This window comes from Vigna umbellata, chromosome 4, assembly GCF_029865625.1.
Source record: "Vigna umbellata cultivar VRB3 chromosome 4, Vumbellata_1.0, whole genome shotgun sequence".
NCBI lineage: Eukaryota > Viridiplantae > Streptophyta > Magnoliopsida > Fabales > Fabaceae > Vigna > Vigna umbellata.
This window is the reverse complement of record NC_142168.1, coordinates 13,045,735-13,066,401: the sequence shown is the minus strand read 5'-3', so window position 1 is coordinate 13,066,401 and position 20,667 is coordinate 13,045,735. Positions and strand designations below refer to the sequence as shown.

Sequence of the window (20,667 nt, the reverse complement as noted above, 5' to 3'; positions counted from 1 at the left end):
TTTTCAAAATATTGAAAGAGAGGCTCTTGTAAAATTATTTTTGTATAGAATAATTAGACAACATGAAAAATCCACAAATCTCTACTTAATAACTCAATTTTTATGTAGAAATAAATTTGAATTGCTATGAAGCCAATTAAAAATTTTATTTAGAAGATTTTGTGATATCTTTGTATGAATGAAATCTTATATTTTATTAACCATAAATCTAATTTAAAATATTTCTTCTTCGTTTAGATTTGAATTAGAAATTTTTTGTTATTTTTTTTGAATTGAAGTGAGTCAACTATTTAATCCACTAACTCATTATGATCAGAGTTCAAACCAACCCATGACTTGTCACTAGAATATTTTTGGCCTTTCAAGTTGAATTCGAGAACAACGTCATATCAGGAAACATTAAATTGATGTCAATTCAACGTTAATTTAACAACGAATTTTGTCCATATATGACCTTAATAAATTTTTTTTAAATAATTGTAATTTTTTTACAACTGAGACCTGAAAAACATAACGGTCTTATATGATCCACAACAAATAACAATAACAAACAAGTTCAATCAAACAACAAACAAGTTCAATTAAACAACAACAAACAAGTTCAACCAAACAACAACAACAAACAAGTTCAACAAAAAAACAACAAACAAGTTCATCAAATAAGTTCTTCAAAAAGAAAACGAAAACTAACCTTTAAAAGGTGGGTTCATCGGAATAAAGTGTTGCCACCTGGTTCATCGAAAGTAGTTAATTAACATGCATTTGTATCAAATGAAAGAAAGATTACATGTGATGGTCGTCAACCTTTGTTCGAGAAAAGTTTGAGCTGAGAAGAGGTCAAACATTCGAAGTTTTATATCTTTTTATGTCGAATTATTATTTTAAACGATCTTTAATAATTGTGTTTATTTACAAAATTGTCACCCATCATGTTGACTATTGAAAGATTAGAAGTTGAACACATGATAATATATGCTGTTTTTGCAATAGCTTGTTTTGACACCGTAAAAGCAAAGGAGGAAATTGACTCTATTATATATTTTGGTTGGAATTTAAATGTTGACCACTGTTGCCACAATATTAATTTTATAAATTAGTCTATTTAAAATCTGATAAACTATATAAAGTTATGCATTTACATCAATTATACTTAAATTTCTATTTTAATTCTTTATAAATATGTTAACATGCGAAGATGAATTTGAAAAAATTTAAGAATAAAGTGTTAATTATTTTTTTAGAAATTTAAAGCTGATAAAAAATAAATTTAAAATTAAAATTTGTGAAAGATTCGATTAATAAATAATTTTTTTTATAAAGAAAAAAGAAAAATTACAAAACAACATAATATAAAATTAATTTTGAATTAGTTAGGATTAGAAACAATTTAATGAATTGTTTTTTGAGAAAATATAATTATTATAAGATTATTAGTTTATCCTTATAGTATTTCTTCTTAATATATATATATATGTTAATAATGGAATTGTATGTCTTAATTCATTATGAATGATGAGTTGACACAAGGTCTGTATGTCAATATATACGGCATAACCTATAACTAATGGTTATATATATTGAATAATCTGAAATCGGTTTCATATTTTGGATAATCGATTCCTTCTATATGCTTGTCTGTTCGTTTTCAATTTCCTTGCTTGCGATGCACGAAGAGAAGTTGTTGATGGAACAACTCAGAGGTGTTTGGGATCATTTTCTTATTTTCTTATTGTTATTAAGTATAAAAATCAACTCTTCCTATTCATTCGTACTTCTATGCTTCTTTTATCTTATAGTCTTCATTCATACAAAGAAGAATGGCCGAAGACAAAAAGGGATTGGTAAATCAAAATTTTATCTTACACTTTCAATAAACTTATTATAATTATATTATTTATTAATAATAATAAAATATGAAAGAAAAGGTTTAAAATAGAAATCCTTTAGAACGATGAAATTTGAAAAGCTTAATGTATATTGAATACAAATTACTAAAAACACAGTTATCAATATCTTGCTTTTACTATATAAAAAGATTATAAGCAATAAGGGTAGATGATAATTTAAGTTTTAATTACAATAAATTATAATTAAGATATAATTAATTATGATTATAAAATATTTATCATTTTTTTCTGATTATAACTAAAATATAATTGATTGTGATTTAAGTTTTAATTATAATTTGTTATAATTAAGATATAATTAATTATAATTAGTTATATTTTAATTTATTATATATTATAGTTTATAATTTGATGATAAAATAAAACTGTTTCTAAGTATATAAATTTTTTTATGATGAGAATAAAATAAAAGACATTTATTATATAATATTTAAATTTTAATATATGTATATATATAAATCCTGACCATTAAATTATATTTTATTAAAATTTGTTTTCTTTGTTATGCTTTGATTATCTCCATAATTTTAAAAATTGATAAATCTTAAAATATTTTTAGAAAATTAAAGCATTTTTTTATCAACTTTCATCTCATTTAACTAATTTATCAAAAAAAATTGTTAAGTGTGATAGATGTCAGGAGTATTTTTTATTGTTGGAATTATTAAGAATATGTTAATCAGAGTACTTTTTTATTTTTGAAATTATTTTCAAACCTTTTCTTTATTCAGCGTTAGGTTTTTATTAATATTATTAGAGTCATTCAGTGGTCACTATAAAAAAACTCAGGTTATAAGAATGAAATTAGCATAACTAATGATCAAAACAGACTTTCAGCCGGGGAAATTAAAAGAATGATTCACGAAGCTGAAAATTACCAAGCTGAAGATAGAAACTTCATGAAGAAGGCCAATGCAATGGATGACTTTGTTTACAAGATGAAGAATGCATTGAAGAACAGCAATATGAGTTCAAAACTTTGTCCACAATATAGGGAGAAAATAAACTCTGCAGTTAAGAAAGCTTATGGACCTTTTTGACAGTGTCATTAGCAGCTATGTTTAGATGTTTCTAGTTTAGATTTTATCTTCGTAGAGATTGCAATTTGACTTTCTTCACCTTCTCAGAATATTACTGTTATTATTACTTCTCAGAATATAAGGAAGAATGGCCGTGGGTGTTTATTATTTTGTTATTATTTGTTATATTATTAAAATATTTTAAAATTAAATATTATTATAATAAGAATATAGGTTCATTATCCGTGTTCTCCCTGTATACAACTAATATTTTACAATACAATTAATATTCTGTCAGAAATACCAACGTCATAATAAACACCCACTCTCTTTCACAAATCCTAACTATCCGTCTACAAACTAGAAACTGAAGAAGCGATCAACTTGCTACCTCTCCGCAAAAGTTAGGTAAAAACAATATATAGGTTTTCCGAAAAATATCACTGTAATACGATGATATAATAAAGATCATTATCGTCGTTTTTTTTTTCATCCATCTAACTAAAATCGTGTCAGTTAAAACGATATTTTAGTTCCACAAATGAAGGAAAATTGTATACTATCACACTGTTAATGGCTGCGAGTATGTTATTTTCCAATTTCCTTGCTTGCGATGCACGAAGAGACCCTGTTGATCGGAACAACTCAGAGGTGTTTGGGGTCATTTTCTTATTTTTACTAAGTATAAAAATTAATCCTTCATGTTCATCCATACTTCTATGCTTCTTTCTATCTTACAGTATTCATTCATATAAGGAAGAATGGCCGAAGGCAAAAAGGGATTGGCAATAGGAATCGACCTTGGCACAACATACTCCTGTGTTGCAGTATGGCAGCAACAACATAATAGGGTGGAGATCATTCTTAACGATCAAGGCAACAATACCACTCCTTCTTGTGTTGCTTTCACGGACCATGAAAGGTTGATAGGAGATGCTGCTAAAAATCATGCTGCTTTCAATCCAGCGAACACCATCTTCGGTATATTTTTACTCTCAAACTATTACTTGTTTTTTCCTATCTATGATTTTCCTGTAAAATTTTAGCAGAAAAAATAGACCACCAAAATATTTTTTTTTAACTCTTGCAGATGCTAAGAGGTTGATGGGTAGGAGATACAGTGACCCACTTGTTCAGAAAGACAAAATGTTGTGGCCATTTAAGGTTGTTGCCGGTGTCAATGACAAACCCATGATTTCTGTTAAGTACAGGGGTCAGGAGAAGAGCCTTTGTGCGGAGGAAATATCATCCATGGTCCTCTCAAAGATGCGGGACATTGCAGAGGCATACTTGGAAAAGCCTGTGAAGAATGCGGTGGTTACTGTGCCTGCCTATTTCAATGATTCTCAGCGCAAAGCCACCATGGATGCTGGTGCTATTATAGGTCTCAATGTTATTCGTATAATCAATGAACCCACCGCCGCAGCAATTGCATACGGTCTTGATAAGAGAAATGATTGTGTTGGAGAACGAAATATTTTTGTTTTTGACTTTGGAGGTGGTACATTCGATGTGTCTATTCTCACTATTGAGAACAAAGTCTTTCAAGTTAAGGCCACTGCCGGAAACACTCACCTTGGCGGAGAAGACATTGATAATAGAATGATGAACTACTTTGTGGAGGAGATGAAAAGGAAAAGTAAAGTTGACATAAGTGGGAATCCACGTGCCTTAAGGAGGTTGAAAAGTGCTTGCGAGAGAGCAAAAAGGACACTCTCATATGCTGTTACTGCAAACATTGAGGTAGATAATTTATTTGAAGGCATTGATTTGTGTTCTTCAATGACCCGAGCAAAATTTGAACAAATCAATTGTGATCTCTTTGAAGAGTGTATGGAAACAGTAGATAGGTGTCTTAGGGATGCTAAGATGGAGAAAAGTAGTGTGCATGATGTTGTCCTTGTTGGTGGTTCTTCTAGGATTCCCAAAATGCAGAAGCTACTTCAAGACTTTTTCAATGGGAAGGATCTTTGCAAGAGCGTAAACCCTGATGAGGCTGTTGCTTATGGTGCAGCTGTGCAGGCTGCTCTCTTGACCGAAGGCATTAAGAATGTTCCAGATTTGGTATTGAAAGATGTTACTCCGCTTTCACTTGGCATATTGGTAATGGGGGATCTCATGAGTGTTGTGATTCCTAGGAACACTACTATTCCTATAAAGAAGACAAACGTTTTTGAGACAAGCAAAGATGACCAATGGTCATCCAAGATTGAGGTTTATGAGGGCGAGAGAGTGAAAGCCAGTGATAATAATTTGTTGGGTTCTTTTTGTATTTCTGGCTTTTCCCCAGCTCCTCGTGGCTATCCTTTTGATGTGACTTTTGCAATAAATGAAAATGGCATTCTTTCCGTTTCTGCTGAGGAAAAAGTAACCGGTAATTGGAATGAAATTATAATATCCAATGACAAAGGAAGACTATCAAATGCAGAAATTAGTAAAATGATTAAAGAAGCAGAGAATTATAAGTCTGAAGATGAGAAGTTTCTTAAGAAGGCCAATGCAATGAATGATTTAGATGATCATGTTTATAAGATCGGAAAGGCTTTAGAGAGAGAGGATATGAGCTCAAAGTTGAGCTCGAAAGAAAAGGAAGATATCATGTCTAAAATTTCTAGAGCCACTGATATGCTTGATAGGCGGAACGAGATGGAAGATATAGTTGTTATTGAAGACTTTCTGAAAGATCTTAAAGCAATCAGTGAACGAATTATGGTCATGGAAAAGGTTGGTGAAAGGAAAACACCGTTATAGTTAATTTACAAATTCTGATTGTACAGCTACAGTTTTGTTGGCATTCTTATCTTGTGATTTTCAGTGTTGTCTTCTGTTATTCTTTTTCACATCTATTTTCTTTTTTGTCTCCAAGACATATGCTTTTTTAGATACTCCATTTGTCATCTCATATGTATTTACAATATATTTTTTTTATTGCAAGCGTAACTTAGATTATAATATTTTATTAGTATCTAATCAACATAATTAATAAAAATATAATACTGTATTTCACTAAGAAAATAATACAATCACCGTTTATATTATAAGTCTAAATTAGATAACATATAAGTTGTTTCAATTTTCAATGTTTATGTAAATTAAAGTAGATCTAAAGAATGTGGTATTATCTCAAATCTTGATATTAATATAGAAAGACTTTTATTGATAATGAGAACTTTTATCAACATCTTTTATTTACCATTCATCCACTAAGGAACTCAAAACATAACTTTGATATACATAGATTATAATTCAAATAAAACTTGAAATAAGGTGTATACCTTAGATTTTTAGATTTATTGTAAAAATGTTGTATGTATTTCATTTTAAGTTTCGAAGATTTTTTTATATATAATATTTTTAGTTATTTGTATTAACATTTTCATCTTTGTTTAGAATTAAAATTTTCAATTTTTTCTTTGTTTTTATTTTAGAAACAACAATATGTATTTTATTCAAGCTTCTCTGTTTATTTATAATTTTTTTTTTATATAAAATAAATTTAAATCTATTATATTTGATAAAAAATAATATAATAACTAATTAACAGAATAGCTATTTCTCATTAGTCAGGGTCTTATCATCCATAACAGTAATTTATGGAATTTTTAATATATAGATTATTGGGGGAGTCATTTTAATCTTTGTCATTTTCCTTTTTCATATAAAGAATTCAAATAACATAAAAATATATAAACCTATATGTATGTGTGATTTTATTTACAAGATAATAATTAATAATATATTCTTTCTTGTAAATAATTATGATAATAGCATGGGTGAGGGAGGAAATTAAGGTAATAGATAGTATCAAATTTTTTTTAGAGTTGACCTGAGAAAAGCAATCGACCTTATGTTTCTGGTCAAGGTACACAAACGCAGAACTTATTTATCAATTTTGAATAGTTATAATTTAATTTAATATTTAAAGAAAACGTTCTAGTGTTTTTTTTTTTCAAATTTTTTAAATTGAAAAAGTTAAACCAAATTTTCTTTAATTATTTTATTTTATTTTCTCATCTTTAACCGGAGAGTGTCCTTAGAAACTAAACTGTAAAGGAAGAAATTTATTAAAAATAAAGGAAAATACTTTAGAGTAAAGTCAACGGGTGGCTTGGTGGCTAAGGATGATAACTAGTCAAAGTTACATTACTATATTTCCCATAATCTATCTTTCAGAGAAGCATCTTGTGAAGGAAAGGCCATCATCATTAGTTCAAGGTAAAGCCTCTGAATCAACAACACCTTCATATATCTTTCTTCTGTATAAAGTACATGTTCTGTAAATTGTTAGATGAGATACACTTGTGACAGGATACTTGGTCATTTACTCTGTCGATTATTATGTTTAATGTTTGGTTTATTAAGGCCAAAAAGCGTTCTTCCTTTATGTCACGTTACTTTCTCGCGTTGACTTCACTTGTTTTGACTTTGAACACATTTTAGTATCACTTGAAAGAAAATGGCAAAACCAAATAAGGAATGGGCTGTGGGAATCGACCTTGGCACAACATATTCATGTGTTGCTGTGTGGCTTGAAGAACACTCTCGAGTGGAGATAATCCACAATGACCAGGGCAATAGAATTACGCCTTCTTGTGTGGCTTTCACTGAGAATCAAAGATTGATTGGTGATGCTGCTAAGAATCAGGCTGCCATAAACCCAACCAACACTCTCTTTGGTAACAAATTGTTTTTTTTATTGCGTGTGAATTCGTTTAAATGTTTACGCTAGCTGTTTGGGTTGGTTTTTATGTGCGCAAACGATAGCTTAACATTCATCATTTACTTATACTTTTCTCCAGTTTTCTAATTTGTTCTATAACTTTCAATTAGTAAGTATCATTCCACAAGCCTACTTTGACTAACATTATTTTGGAATAGCCTTAAATTCTTGCTCTATTAGGAACAAGCTTTAAGAAATGCATAAAATGTCTAATTTTGCAGATGTGAAAAGGTTAATCGGGAGAAGATATAGTGATCCCATTATTCAGGACGATCTAGAGTTGTGGCCATTTAAGGTCATTGCGGATTCTGATGACAAACCCATGATGGTTGTTTCATACAAGGGTCGAGAGAAAAAAATTTCAGCTGAAGAAATCTCATCTATGGTCCTTACAAAGATGCGGGAGATTGCAGAAGCGTACTTGGAATCAGAGGTTAAGAATGTTGTGGTTACCGTGCCTGCTTATTTTAATGATTCTCAGCGACAAGCAACAAAAGATGCTGGTACCATTGCTGGCCTCAATGTTATGCGGATAATCAATGAGCCCACAGCTGCTGCTCTGGCATATGGCCTTGACAAGAGAGCTAATTGCGTCGGAGAGCGGAATATTTTAATTTTTGATCTTGGTGGTGGAACATTTGATGTGTCTCTGCTAACAATCAAAGGTGATGTGTTTGAAGTGAAGGCCACTGCTGGTGACACACACCTTGGAGGAGAGGACATGGATAACAGAATGGTGAAGTACTTTGTTCAGGAGTTCAAGAGGAAGCAGAAAGTGGACCTGAGTGGGAACCCGAAAGCCTTGAGGAGGCTGAGAACTGCTTGTGAGAGAGCAAAAAGAACACTCTCGTATGCTGTTGATACCACCATTGAGATAGATGCTTTATCTGGGAGCATTGATTTCTGCTCATCAATCACTCGTGCAAGATTTGAGGAACTTAACTTGGACCTCCTTCAAAGGTGTATGGAGACAGTAGATAGGTGTCTTGTTGATTCTAAGATGGAGAAGAGTGATGTAGACGATGTTGTACTTGTTGGTGGTTCTTCTAGGATTCCCAAAGTACAGCAGCTATTGCAAGACTACTTCAAGGGGAAAGAACTGTGCACGAGCATCAACCCTGACGAGGCTGTTGCCTATGGAGCAGCTCTACAGGCTGCTTTGCTTACTAAAGGAAACATGTTTGTCCCCAACTTAGTGCTGTTAGATGTTACGCCGTTGTCACTTGGTATATCTGTAAACGGAGATCTCATGAATGTCGTGATTCCTAGGAACACCACCATTCCTGTTGTAAAAAAGCAAGGATATGAAAGAGCCGAAGATTTCCCATCTGCTGTGTCTATTCAGGTATACGAGGGTGAAAGGACAAGAGCAAGCGATAACAATTTGCTTGGTTTGTTTAATCTTTATGGCAATTCTTATGCTCGTCGAGGCCATGGTTTAACCGTATGTTTCAGTATAGATGCAGATGGTATCCTAACTGTAATAGCTGAGGAAGAAAGCAGTGGAAGTAAGAATGGGATTACCGTAACCAACGACAAGGGAAAACTATCAACTCAAGAAATTATGAGAATGATTCAAGAAGCCGAGAAGTACAAGGCTGAAGACCAGAAATACGAAAAGAAAGTTAAGGCAATTAATGCTTTGGATGACTTTGTTTACAAGATAAGGAATGCTATAGATGATGTAGATAATCCACAGAAGATAACGAAGATCAACATGGCTATTGCAGAGGCCGAGAAATTGCTTGATGCTAGGGAGCAGACAGAAACAGAGGTTTTTGTGGATCATCTGCACAGGGTGAAGAGCCTCATTGAATCCGTCATGAAGATTAAGTTTTAAGTTTATGTTGGTGAAAAAGGTAAAACTTTATGAACCATCTAAACAATATGTTTCAGTTTCAATCATTAATCATTTGTTAGAATAAACTTAAATTTGAAGTTTTTTGTAATTTCGTTTGAGTTTTAGCCTATTTTTATTTTTCCAGTGGTCTTTTTCCAGTTTTGTTGTAATCGATACTGTTTTTATTTTATTTGAACGCAGAATTTTCTGTATACTCTATGTGGATAAAGTGTAGAGAGGGACAATACATAGTATACATATATATCTTCACACACAGATAAGATATTAACAGCTTTGAGTGAAACTCTTACGAATTTATTTTTGGTATCTCTCTGACGCTCCATGTATTGAGTTATCATTTTAAGACTCAGGCCCGTGAATCGCGATGTCTCAAATAGTTCAGGTGCTCTATCTGCCTCAATTATTACTTTTTAGAGCAATAATCAAGCCAAATACTTTATTCTAAACTAGATTGAAAGAAACAAAATGCAAATTGCTTCCTTTCAGACTAGACTTAAAAAATACCAAACATAACTTATAGGACCTTTCCAAAATTTATTCTCGAAAAATAAATGAAAAAAGACCAATCTGGAAGGAATATGAGTTTCAGAGATGGTCAACGAAACGATGTTTGCTTGATAGATTTGAGGAGCTAAAGGTTTTGTATGGCTTAAAATAGATCTCTCGAGCATGAAATGAAATGAAATAAAATGATTGACCCCTGTTTCAAGAAGAATGAGTACGAGCAATGTTCATATATATGCTTTATATTTAAAGAAGAACAAAGAGGATATGATGATTGTCGTCTGGTACGTTGATGATCTAATCTTTACGGAGAGGAGAGACGAATTGGTTGAAGAGTTTAAAAAGATATTGAAAAAGGAATTTGAAATTATTCATTTGGATTTCATGAAGTACTTTCTTGGATTAGATGTCGTTCAAAACACAAAAAACGTTTTTGTATCTCAAATGAGATATGTTGAGGAGATATTGAAGAAGTAAAATATGATGAAGTGCAACCGGGGTCTTATACCAATGAAACCTAACACAAAACTCTTCAAACATGAAGATGGAAATCGAGTTGACACAAGCAAGTACAATTACTGACTTAATGGATACCACCTAACGAAAAAACAACTTATTATGATTTTTGTATGAAGATTCAACGTACACATACTCATAAGTAGGTATCTTTTATATATATATATATATATATATATATATATATATATATATATATATATATATATATATATATATATATATATATATATATATATATATATATATATGAACATGTCTATTTTTTGTTTTATTCTACGTAAGATTTGTTTGTACCCAACAATTATATTAATATATAAAATCAAATATATTACAGAATGTGTGTGATATGCTATTTGACTTAGAAATCTTTTAAGCAAGTTGGACTTAAACAAGAAGAGACCGTCATTATCCAAGTAGATAACAGATCAATTATTTAGTTAGCAAAATCATATGAAGAAAAAAAAAATACATTAATGTCGGTTTCATTTATCTAGAAAAAAAAATAAAAACACGTAAGAAGTAACTGATTATATTTTTATTTCATTTAAACTCAGTCAGTATTATTTTTCTTATGTTCTCAGGTTCGGTACTATTCAGAACTATTTAGTGGTCAATTCTATTAATGAATATATAGCGAGTTCCAATTTCACATATTTGTGAATGTCGTATTTTCTATCATCCTTGAACACATTTTTCTTATATATCTTTTTAATGGGAAGGCGGATGGGGGAATAATACAAACAACCAATAAGATAAGTAACAAGACTATGAAAACCTTATTAAAAGATTTAAAACCTGTCCTTTACTGTGGTTTGATAGATTGGCTCCAGTATGCAAAACTGTTACAAAGGATCACGACAGGTATATCGAAACTTTGAAAATAATCAATTGTTTGAAAATCAAAATTGGAAATCGTCACCATAATTAATTTTAATAAATTATAAAATGAAATATGGTCTACAAAATAAAATTGAGTCTGAAAATCGCTTATCATAAGGAGTGTATTAGCATCTTACAATCTTTTCTGAATACAGTACCTTTAATTAATTAATTAATACAGTGAAAGCAGTTGTTTGAAATCTCATTTTAAATATATTTAAAGTTAACTATTTTTAGAAAACATATTTTAAATTATATTTTGTATTTCATAATATTTTATTCAAGCTTCTCTATTTATTTATAATTCTTTTACCTAAAATAACTTTAAATCTATTATATTTGATAAAAGAATGTAACAACAAATTAATACAATAGCTATTTGTCATTAATGAGTGTATTATCATCTAGAATAGTTATTTCTAGAATTTTGTCTTTTCATTCACCACTAATCTAATTAATTCATTTATTAGTAAATTGAAAAAATTTAAACTCGATTCGATCCATGAATTGATGGGTTAAACAACTATCTTATTTAATTATAAGTTTTTTCTAAAAATAAAAAAAAATATTTTTTATTCAAATATAAAAAAAATTTACTCTAAAATGATGTTAAATTTAAAAGAAAACTCAAAGAAAACATATCATACAATCCAAGCGTAATAAAAAACCAAACATAAAAGACGAACAAATAAGGTTTTAACATTAATAATTTTTGTATCACTTGTCCATTTATAATATTAAAGTCTTGAATAAATAAATTTATAATATTTTTCTCTCTTGAAACATCTTATTTATCCCCATCTACAATATAATAAAAAAGAAAATAATATTAAAAAATAAAATAATAAATAATTAAATCAAACTAGGTGGGTGGGTGAGCCAACGGGGCGGGGGCCCGGATGAGCCAACGGATCCAACCTGGATGAGTCAGATTCTAAATGAGTTGGATTGAAAATTAACCCGCATAAAAAAATTATATTTTTTTCAAACTTAACAACCCGTAGTGAGTCTGATTAGCTTCGAATTACAACTCATTTTGATATCATTTTGATATCACTAGGTAAATGAGACTTTTAATATATAAACTATTGGGGGAGTCATTTTAATCTTTGTCATTTTCTTTTTTCATATCAAGAATTCAAATAACCTAAAAATATAAAACCTATATGTAGGAATGATTTTATTTACAAAATAATAATCAATAACATATTATTTCTTGTAAATGATTATGATAATAGCATGGGTGAGGGAGGAAAGGTAATAGATAGTATCAAGTTTTTTTTTAGAGTTGACCTGAGAAAAGCAATCGACCTTATATAAGGTTTTATATATGTTTCTGGTTACCATTCCCAAACGCAGAACTTATTTATCAATTTTTAATACTTATGATTTAATTCAATATTTAAAGAAAATGATCTAGTGTTTTTTTTTCAAATTTTTCAAAGGGAGAAGTTTATTAAAAAAAAAGGAAAATACTTTATGCTCAAGTCAACTGGCCGCTTGGTGGTTAAGGATGAGGATTAGTCAAAGTCATATTACTATAATTCCCATAATCAATCTTTCAGAGAAGCATCTTGTGAAGGAAAGACCCCAAAAACACAGAGATTTAATCATCATTAGTTCAAGGTAAAGGCTCTGAATCAACACCTTCATATATCTTTCTTTTTTATAAAGTACATCTTCTGTAAATTGTTAGATGTGATACACATGTATGTCTAGGTTTTCACTTCAGAAAGTTGAAGTTTCCTTTTCTTCTCAGTGTCATTAATTACTTGTGATAGGATACTTGGTCATTTCATGTGTCGATGATTATGTTTAATGTTTTATTTATTAAGGCCAAAAAGCGTTCTTCCTTTATGTCACGTTACTTTCTCGCGTTGACTTCACTTGTTTTGACTTTGAACACATTTTAGTATCACTTGAAAGAAAATGGCAAAACCAAATAAGGAATGGGTTGTGGGAATCGACCTTGGCACAACATATTCATGTGTTGCTGTGTGGCTTGAAGAACACTCTCGAGTGGAGATCATTCACAATGACCAAGGCAATAGAATTACGCCTTCTTGTGTGGCTTTCACAGAGAATCAAAGATTGATTGGTGATGCTGCCAAGAATCAGGCTGCTATAAATCCAACCAACACTCTCTTTGGTAAAAAAAATTGTTTTTTTATTGCGTGTGAATTCCCTTAAATGTTTACGCTAGCTGTTTGTGTTGGTTTTTGGGTGCGCAAACGATAGCTTAACATTCATCATTTACTTATACTTTTCTCCAGTTTTCTAATTTGTTCTATAACTTTAAATTAGTATGTATCATTCCACAAGCCTACTTTGACTAACATCATTGTGGAATAGCCTTACATTCTTGCTCAATTAGGAACAAGCTTTAAGAAATGCATAAAATGACTAATTTTGCAGATGTGAAAAGGTTAATCGGGAGAAGATATAGTGATCCCATTATTCAGGACGATCTAAAGTTGTGGCCATTTAAGGTCATTGCTGATTCTGATGAAAAACCCATGATGATTGTTTCATACAAGGGTCAGGAGAAACAAATTTCAGCTGAAGAAATCTCATCTATGGTCCTTACAAAGATGAGGGATATTGCAGAAGCGCACTTGAAATCAGAGGTTAAGAATGTCGTGGTTACCGTGCCTGCTTATTTTAATGATTCTCAGCGACAAGCGACAAAAGATGCTGGTACCATTGCTGGCCTCAATGTTATGCGGATAATCAATGAACCCACGGCTGCTGCTCTGGCATATTGCCTTGACAAGAGAGCTAATTGTGTCGGAGAGCGAAATATTTTAATTTTTGATTTTGGTGGTGGAACATTTGATGTGTCTCTGCTAACAATCAAAGGTGATGTGTTTGAAGTGAAGGCCACTGCTGGTGACACACACCTTGGAGGAGAGGACATGGATAACAGAATGGTGAAGTACTTTGTTCAGGAGTTCAAGAGGAAGCAGAAAGTGGACATAAGTGGGAACCCTAGAGCTTTGAGGAGGTTGAGAACTGCTTGTGAGAGAGCAAAAAGGACACTATCATCTGCTGTTGATACCACCATTGAGATAGATGCTTTATCTAGGAGCATTGACTTCTGCTCATCAATCACTCGTGCAAGATTTGAGGAACTTAACTTAGACCTCTTTCAAAGGTGTATGGAGACAGTGGAAAGGTGTCTTGTTGATTCTAAGATGGACAAGAGTGATGTAGACGATGTTGTACTGGTTGGTGGTTCTTCTAGGATTCCAAAAGTACAGCAGCTATTGCAAGACTACTTCAAGGGGAAAGAACTGTGCACGAGCATCAACCCTGACGAGGTTGTTGCCTATGGAGCAGCTCTACAGGCTGCTTTGCTGACTAAAGGCAACAAATTTGTCCCCAACTTAGTGCTATTAGATGTTACGCCGTTGTCACTCGGTATACTTTTAAAAGGAGATCTCATGGATGTCGTGATTCCTAGGAACACCACCATTCCTGTTGTAAAAAAAAAAGGATATGTAAGAATCGAAGATTTCCAATCTGCTGTGTCTATTCAGGTTTACGAGGGTGAAAGGACAAGAGCAAGCGATAACAATTTGCTTGGTTTCTTTCATCTTTATGGCAATCCTAATGCTCCTCGAGGCCATCCTTTAACCGTTAGTTTCAGTATAGATGCCGATGGAATCCTAACTGTAATTGCTGAGGAAGAAAGCAGTGGAAGTAAGAATTGGATTACCGTAACCAACGACAAGGGAAAACTATCAACTCAAGAAATTATGAGAATGATTCAAGAAGCCGAGAAGTACAAGGCTGAAGACCAGAAATACGAAAAGAAAGTTATGGCAATTAATGCTTTGGATGACTTTGTTTACAAGATAAGGAATGCTATAGATGATGTAGATAATCCACAGGAGATAACGAAGATCAACATGGCTATTGCAGAGACCGAGAAATTGCTTGATGCTAGGGAGCAGACAGAAACAGAGGTTTTTGTGGATCATCTGCACAGGGTGAAGAGCCTCATTGAATCCATCATGAAGATTAAGTTTTAAGTTTATGTTGGTGAAAAAGGTAAAACTTTATGAACCATGATATCTAAACAATATAAAACTTTCAGTTTCAATCATCAATCATTTGTTAGAATATACTTAAATTTGACTTTTATTTGTAATTTCGTTTAAGTTTTATTTTTTCTGTTTTCTGTTGCCAATTTCTGTTTTTCTAGTTGTCGTGTATGGTCTTTTTCCAGTTTGGTTGTAATCTATTTTATTTTTTTATTTGAACTCGGTCAGTATTATTTTTCCTGTATATTCTTTTCGGTTACTATTCATGATTATTTAGTGACCAATTCTATTCAATGAATATAAACATACATGAGTTACAATTTCAAATACCGGTGGAGTGATGTGGTTACAGCAAGTACCTCCTCCGACAAAGAATTCGGAGAACGAAAACGAAAGTTTAAGATAGTCAATTCCTTCTATTTCATGTTTTCACAGAATCGGATCCATACATCGGAGAACCGATTTTTTTCTTTGCACATTTTGGGAATAATATTATAAAATCATCCATTTCACTCTGAAATCTCTTCTCTGCATCGAGGATGGCATATGCACCACATCTCACAAATCCACGCTCACCTCTCCACTCAAATCGCTTAATTCAAACACGAAGAAAATTTCTAAATCCGTCTTTCACAATACTCACTCGTGTTCAGAAAAATACACACAAAATAATAGTATTAGTTTTTCAAAAAATATCACTCTAATATAATTATATAATAAAGGAACACATATTTTCATTCATTTCACATACTTATAACAATAAAATATTATAAAAGAATAAATTTTTATATTTAAAGAAAAAAAATAATGTTGAAAGTAAAAATTTGTTTCTCAGACTATCATTTCCCATCATGATAACTGTCACACTGTCAATGGGCGCAAGTCTGTTCGTTTCTTGTGATGCACGATGCACGATGCACGAAGAGACCCTGTTCATCGGAACAACTCAGACGTGTTGGGGTCATTTTCTCATTGTTACTAAGTATAAAAATCTACCCTTCCTATTCATCCATACTTTGCTTATTCTATCTCACAGTCTTCATTCGTATAAAGAAAAATGGCCGAAGCCAAAAAGGGATTGGTAATAGGAATCGACCTTGGCACAACATACTCCTGTGTTGCAGTGTGGCAGCAACAGCATAATAGGGTGGAGATCATTCATAATGATCAAGGTAACAATACCACTCCTTCTTGTGTTGCTTTCACGGACCATGAAAGGTTGGTAGGAGATGCTGCTGCAAATCAGGCTGCTTTCAATCCAGAGAACACCATCTTCGGTATATTTTTACTCTTAAACTATTACTCGTTTTTTCCTTTCTGTGATTTTCCTGTAAACTTTTAGCAGGAAAAATAGACCACAACAATATTTTTTTAAAACTCTTGCAGATGCTAAGAGGTTGATCGGTAGGAAATACAGTGACCCGTTTGTTCAGAAAGACAAAATGTTATGGCCATTTAAGGTTGTTGCCGGTGTCAATGACAAACCCACGATTTCTGTTAAGTACAAAGGCCAGGAGAAGATCCTTATTGCGGAGGAAGTATCATCCATGGTCCTCTCAAAGATGCGGGACATTGCAGAGGCATACTTGGAAAAACCTGTGAAGAATGCAGTGGTTACTGTGCCTGCTTATTTCAACGATTCTCAGCGCAAAGCCACCATGGATGCTGGTGCTATTATAGGTCTCAATGTTATTCGTATAATCAATGAACCGACAGCTGCAGCAATTGCATACGGTCTTGATAAAAGAAATGATTGTGTTGGACAGCGAAATATTTTTGTTTTTGACTTTGGAGGTGGTACATTCGATGTGTCTATTCTCACTATTGAGAACAAAGTCTTTCAAGTTAAGGCCACTGCCGGAAACACTCACCTTGGCGGAGAAGACATTGATAATAGAATGATGAACTACTTTGTGGAGGAGATGAAAAGGAAAAGTAAAGTTGACATAAGTGGGAATCCACGTGCCTTAAGGAGGTTGAAAAGTGCTTGCGAGAGAGCAAAAAGGACACTCTCATATGCTGTTACTGCAAACATTGAAATAGATAATTTATTTGAAGGCATTGATTTGTGTTCTTCAATGACCCGAGCAAAATTTGAACAAATCAATTGTGATCTCTTTGAAGAGTGTATGGAAACAGTAGATAGGTGTCTTAGGGATGCTAAGATGGAGAAAAGTAGTGTGCATGATGTTGTCCTTGTTGGTGGTTCTTCTAGGATTCCCAAAATGCAGAAGCTGCTTCAAGACTTTTTCAACGGGAAGGATCTTTGCAAGAGCGTAAACCCTGATGAGGCTGTTGCTTATGGTGCAGCTGTGCAGGCTGCTCTCTTGAGTGAAGGCATTAAAAATGTTCCAGATTTGGTATTGAAAGATGTTACTCCGCTTTCACTTGGCATATTGGTAATGGGGGATCTCATGAGTGTTGTGATTCCTAGGAACACTACTATTCCTATAAAGAAGACACGAGTTTTTCTGACATCCAAAGATAACCAATTGTCAACCAAGATTGAGGTTTATGAGGGCGAAAGAGTCAAAGCCAGTGATAATAATTTGTTGGGTTCTTTTTGTATTTCTGGCTTTTCCCCAGCTCCTCGTGGCTATCCTTTTGATGTGACTTTTACAATAAATGAAAATGGCATTCTTTCCGTTTCTGCTGAGGATAAAGTAACCGGTAGTAGGAATGAAATTATAATATCCAATGACAAAGGAAGACTGTCAAATGCAGAAATTAGTAAAATGATTAAAGAAGCAGAGAATTATAAGTCTGAAGATGAGAAGTTTCACAAGAAGGCCAAAGCAATGAATGATTTAGATTATCATGTTTATAAGATCGGAAAGGCTTTAAAGACAGAGGATATGAGCTCGAAAGAAAAGGAAGATATCATGTCTAAAATTTCTAGAGCAACTGATATGCTTGATAGGCGGAACGAGATGGAAGATATAGTTGTTATTGAAGACTTTCTGAAAGATCTTAAAGCAATCAGTGAACGAATTATGGTCATGGAAAAGGTTGGTAAAAGGAAAACACCGTTATAGTTAATTTACAAACTCTGATGGTCGTGGAGAAGATTGTCTAGTTGTTTTAAGCTGTTATGTTTTGTGTGTCACTGATTTGTCCTTAACATGTGATAAAATCAAACTTTTGTATTTTTGCAGGTATCGTTTGAATATTTGATAGTGTAGTAGTAATAGTATTTGGTTTGGAAATGGTTATTGTTGCAAATGCAAATCCTTTACATTTGATTTATCTTTGGAATCTTCAATTCTCGCAGTTTAGCCTGTTCAAGTCTAGTTTTTTTTTGTAAATTTTGTTTGCTTCTATTTTAATGTGACGAATACATACTATACGTTACTTCAAAAGTTATTTAACTTCAGAAGAAAAAAAAGAAAACACTCATATTTTTCAACAGAGAAGAATTTTAAAAGTATCAAAGTCTTTATTCTTCAAAAGTCACTAATTCTTCATTTATAAGAAATTTATTGGTTTAATTGACTTATATAGTTTAATATGAACTTTCCTATTCCTTGACTTAAATTTTCTATTTTATCTTACACTTTCATTAAAACTATTATAATTATATTATTTATTAATAATAATACAATATGAAAGAAAAGGTTTAAAATAAAAATCCTTTAGAACCATAAAATTTGAAAAGCCTAATGTATATTGAATACAAATGACTAAAAACAAAGTTATCAATATCTTGCTTTTACTACATAAAAGATTCTAAGCAATAAGAGTAGATGATGACATACGCAACAATATTTTAGAGATGATTTTTTTTTCACTTTATAAAAGGGAGAAATAAAATACGTTATATTTGTAGAATGATTGAGATTATTACATACTTTTTAAAAAAACAGTGGTGAATCTCCTTAGAATTATTACAGTCTTTTTATCATTAGAAATTGAAATGTTATATTTGTCATCATTTTCTATGTGATGTAATCAAAGTTGCGTATGGGAATCTAATGAGTATCCTCTTAGTCTTTTGGTTTTCCAAGTTCCATTCAGAAGTTTAACGTCAGACGCCGAGAGTAGTTTATGGGAATAAACAATAAGGGACGGATCTGTGTAAGAGCATCAACCCTGATGAGGCTGTTGCTTATGGAGCAGCAGTTCAGGGTGCTTTGTTGAGTGAAGGTATTGAGAATTTTTCGAATTTGGTTTTGTTGGATTGTCTATTGACAGTGTCATTAACAGCTATATTTAGATGTTTCTAGTTTAGATTTTATCTGATGCGGATCTGTTATTTCTTTTTAGATAAACTACTCTCTTCTTATTGTTATTACATGTGTTTTGCAACAGCCTCAATTTATTTCAATTTATTAGATAAGACTCAGTCAATAAGTGGTTGTTATACTTTAGGAACAAGTCAATTTTGTATAACAGCCTTAATTTATTTCAATTTATTAGACAGGACTCAGTCAATAAGTGGTTGTTACACTTTAGGAACAAGTCAATTTTGTATCCACCTTTTACTAAAATCTGTGGGTGATTTCTATTATAAATGTATGCACATATATTGAATAAGTTAAGTTCCTTTCCTTCATTTTGAAAAGTGTCAGCACCATTAAATTCTCCCTCGTAATGAGAAACGTGTGTCTGTAAGAGAGGAACGAGACTCAGGAAGTGGAAGACAGGTGGTTGCAGAAGAGTGGACGATCGGTTTCTGAGAGAATATATAGGCTAAAATTTCAAAAGTTGGTTCCACTTTCTGCATGCAATCTTCTCCTCCAAAACTTCTGAACTCGTTTCTCCTCCTTCTCTCTAACTTCTCTATAATATTATCAGTTTTTCCTCCATTAAATCTCACGTTTTCTTCCATCTGATCATCCATCAGAGTGTATGTAAGGTTGCTGGTGGCAAGGATCCTCTTTTCAACTGATCGTTTAGTGGTTTGAACTGGTAGGTCTTCCTGATTCTAATAAAGTCTAGTTTGGGGCACATGCAAACCAAGTTTCTGTTGCATGTGTTTATCTTCTTCTTGTTCTAAGGTTCTGATAACGTTTCTGGTCTTTTGGGTGGTTTGTTTTCCTCAAACAGTGAATCTGGGAGGTTGAATGTTTGGTTGTGGTGCAAATTCTGTCTTGAGAACGATCGGTCTATTAAGAGGTAAGGGAAGCTATTAAATTTAATTATGCATGTGATGATTCTGTATATGTATGGATTGAATTGATTGATGATTTGTATATGAGTGTATGAAATGTAT

The 20,667-nt window shown here is 32.2% G+C and overlaps 4 protein-coding genes across 4 annotated transcripts; all 4 read left to right on the top strand.

The window, feature by feature from the left end:
• The first annotated feature begins 3,687 nt into the window (after window positions 1-3,687).
• On the top strand, window positions 3,688-5,677 carry LOC148199275 (heat shock 70 kDa protein 4-like). Its single transcript, XM_088112616.1, has 2 exons — window positions 3,688-3,907; window positions 4,017-5,677. Exons 1-2 carry the CDS (start codon window positions 3,688-3,690, stop codon window positions 5,675-5,677), a joined length of 1,881 nt encoding a protein of 626 aa, XP_087968742.1.
• A 1,693-nt stretch (window positions 5,678-7,370) lies between these two features.
• On the top strand, window positions 7,371-9,698 carry LOC148199274 (heat shock cognate 70 kDa protein-like). Its single transcript, XM_088114008.1, has 2 exons — window positions 7,371-7,602; window positions 7,868-9,698. Exons 1-2 carry the CDS (start codon window positions 7,383-7,385, stop codon window positions 9,484-9,486), a joined length of 1,839 nt encoding a protein of 612 aa, XP_087970134.1. The 5' UTR covers window positions 7,371-7,382; the 3' UTR covers window positions 9,487-9,698.
• A 3,636-nt stretch (window positions 9,699-13,334) lies between these two features.
• Window positions 13,335-15,699, top strand: LOC124829380 (heat shock cognate 70 kDa protein-like). Its single transcript, XM_047302877.2, has 2 exons — window positions 13,335-13,558; window positions 13,825-15,699. Exons 1-2 carry the CDS (start codon window positions 13,339-13,341, stop codon window positions 15,441-15,443), a joined length of 1,839 nt encoding a protein of 612 aa, XP_047158833.2. The 5' UTR covers window positions 13,335-13,338; the 3' UTR covers window positions 15,444-15,699.
• Window positions 15,700-16,512: 813 nt separating this feature from the next.
• LOC124829378 (heat shock 70 kDa protein 4-like) lies at window positions 16,513-18,490 on the top strand. The gene is made up of 2 exons (XM_047302875.2): window positions 16,513-16,732; window positions 16,842-18,490. The coding sequence occupies exons 1-2, from the start codon at window positions 16,513-16,515 to the stop codon at window positions 18,488-18,490; spliced, it is 1,869 nt and encodes a 622-aa protein (XP_047158831.2).
• Window positions 18,491-20,667: the final 2,177 nt, after the last annotated feature.

Coding starts and splice junctions, on each gene's coding strand:
- LOC148199275 (XM_088112616.1), top strand. CDS start 3,688: ATGGCCGAAGGCAAAAAGGGATTGGCAATAGGAATCGACCTTGGCACA. Junction 3,908..4,016: donor TCCAGCGAACACCATCTTCG/GTATATTTTTAC, acceptor TAACTCTTGCAG/ATGCTAAGAGGTTGATGGGT.
- LOC148199274 (XM_088114008.1), top strand. CDS start 7,383: ATGGCAAAACCAAATAAGGAATGGGCTGTGGGAATCGACCTTGGCACA. Junction 7,603..7,867: donor CCCAACCAACACTCTCTTTG/GTAACAAATTGT, acceptor CTAATTTTGCAG/ATGTGAAAAGGTTAATCGGG.
- LOC124829380 (XM_047302877.2), top strand. CDS start 13,339: ATGGCAAAACCAAATAAGGAATGGGTTGTGGGAATCGACCTTGGCACA. Junction 13,559..13,824: donor TCCAACCAACACTCTCTTTG/GTAAAAAAAATT, acceptor CTAATTTTGCAG/ATGTGAAAAGGTTAATCGGG.
- LOC124829378 (XM_047302875.2), top strand. CDS start 16,513: ATGGCCGAAGCCAAAAAGGGATTGGTAATAGGAATCGACCTTGGCACA. Junction 16,733..16,841: donor TCCAGAGAACACCATCTTCG/GTATATTTTTAC, acceptor AAACTCTTGCAG/ATGCTAAGAGGTTGATCGGT.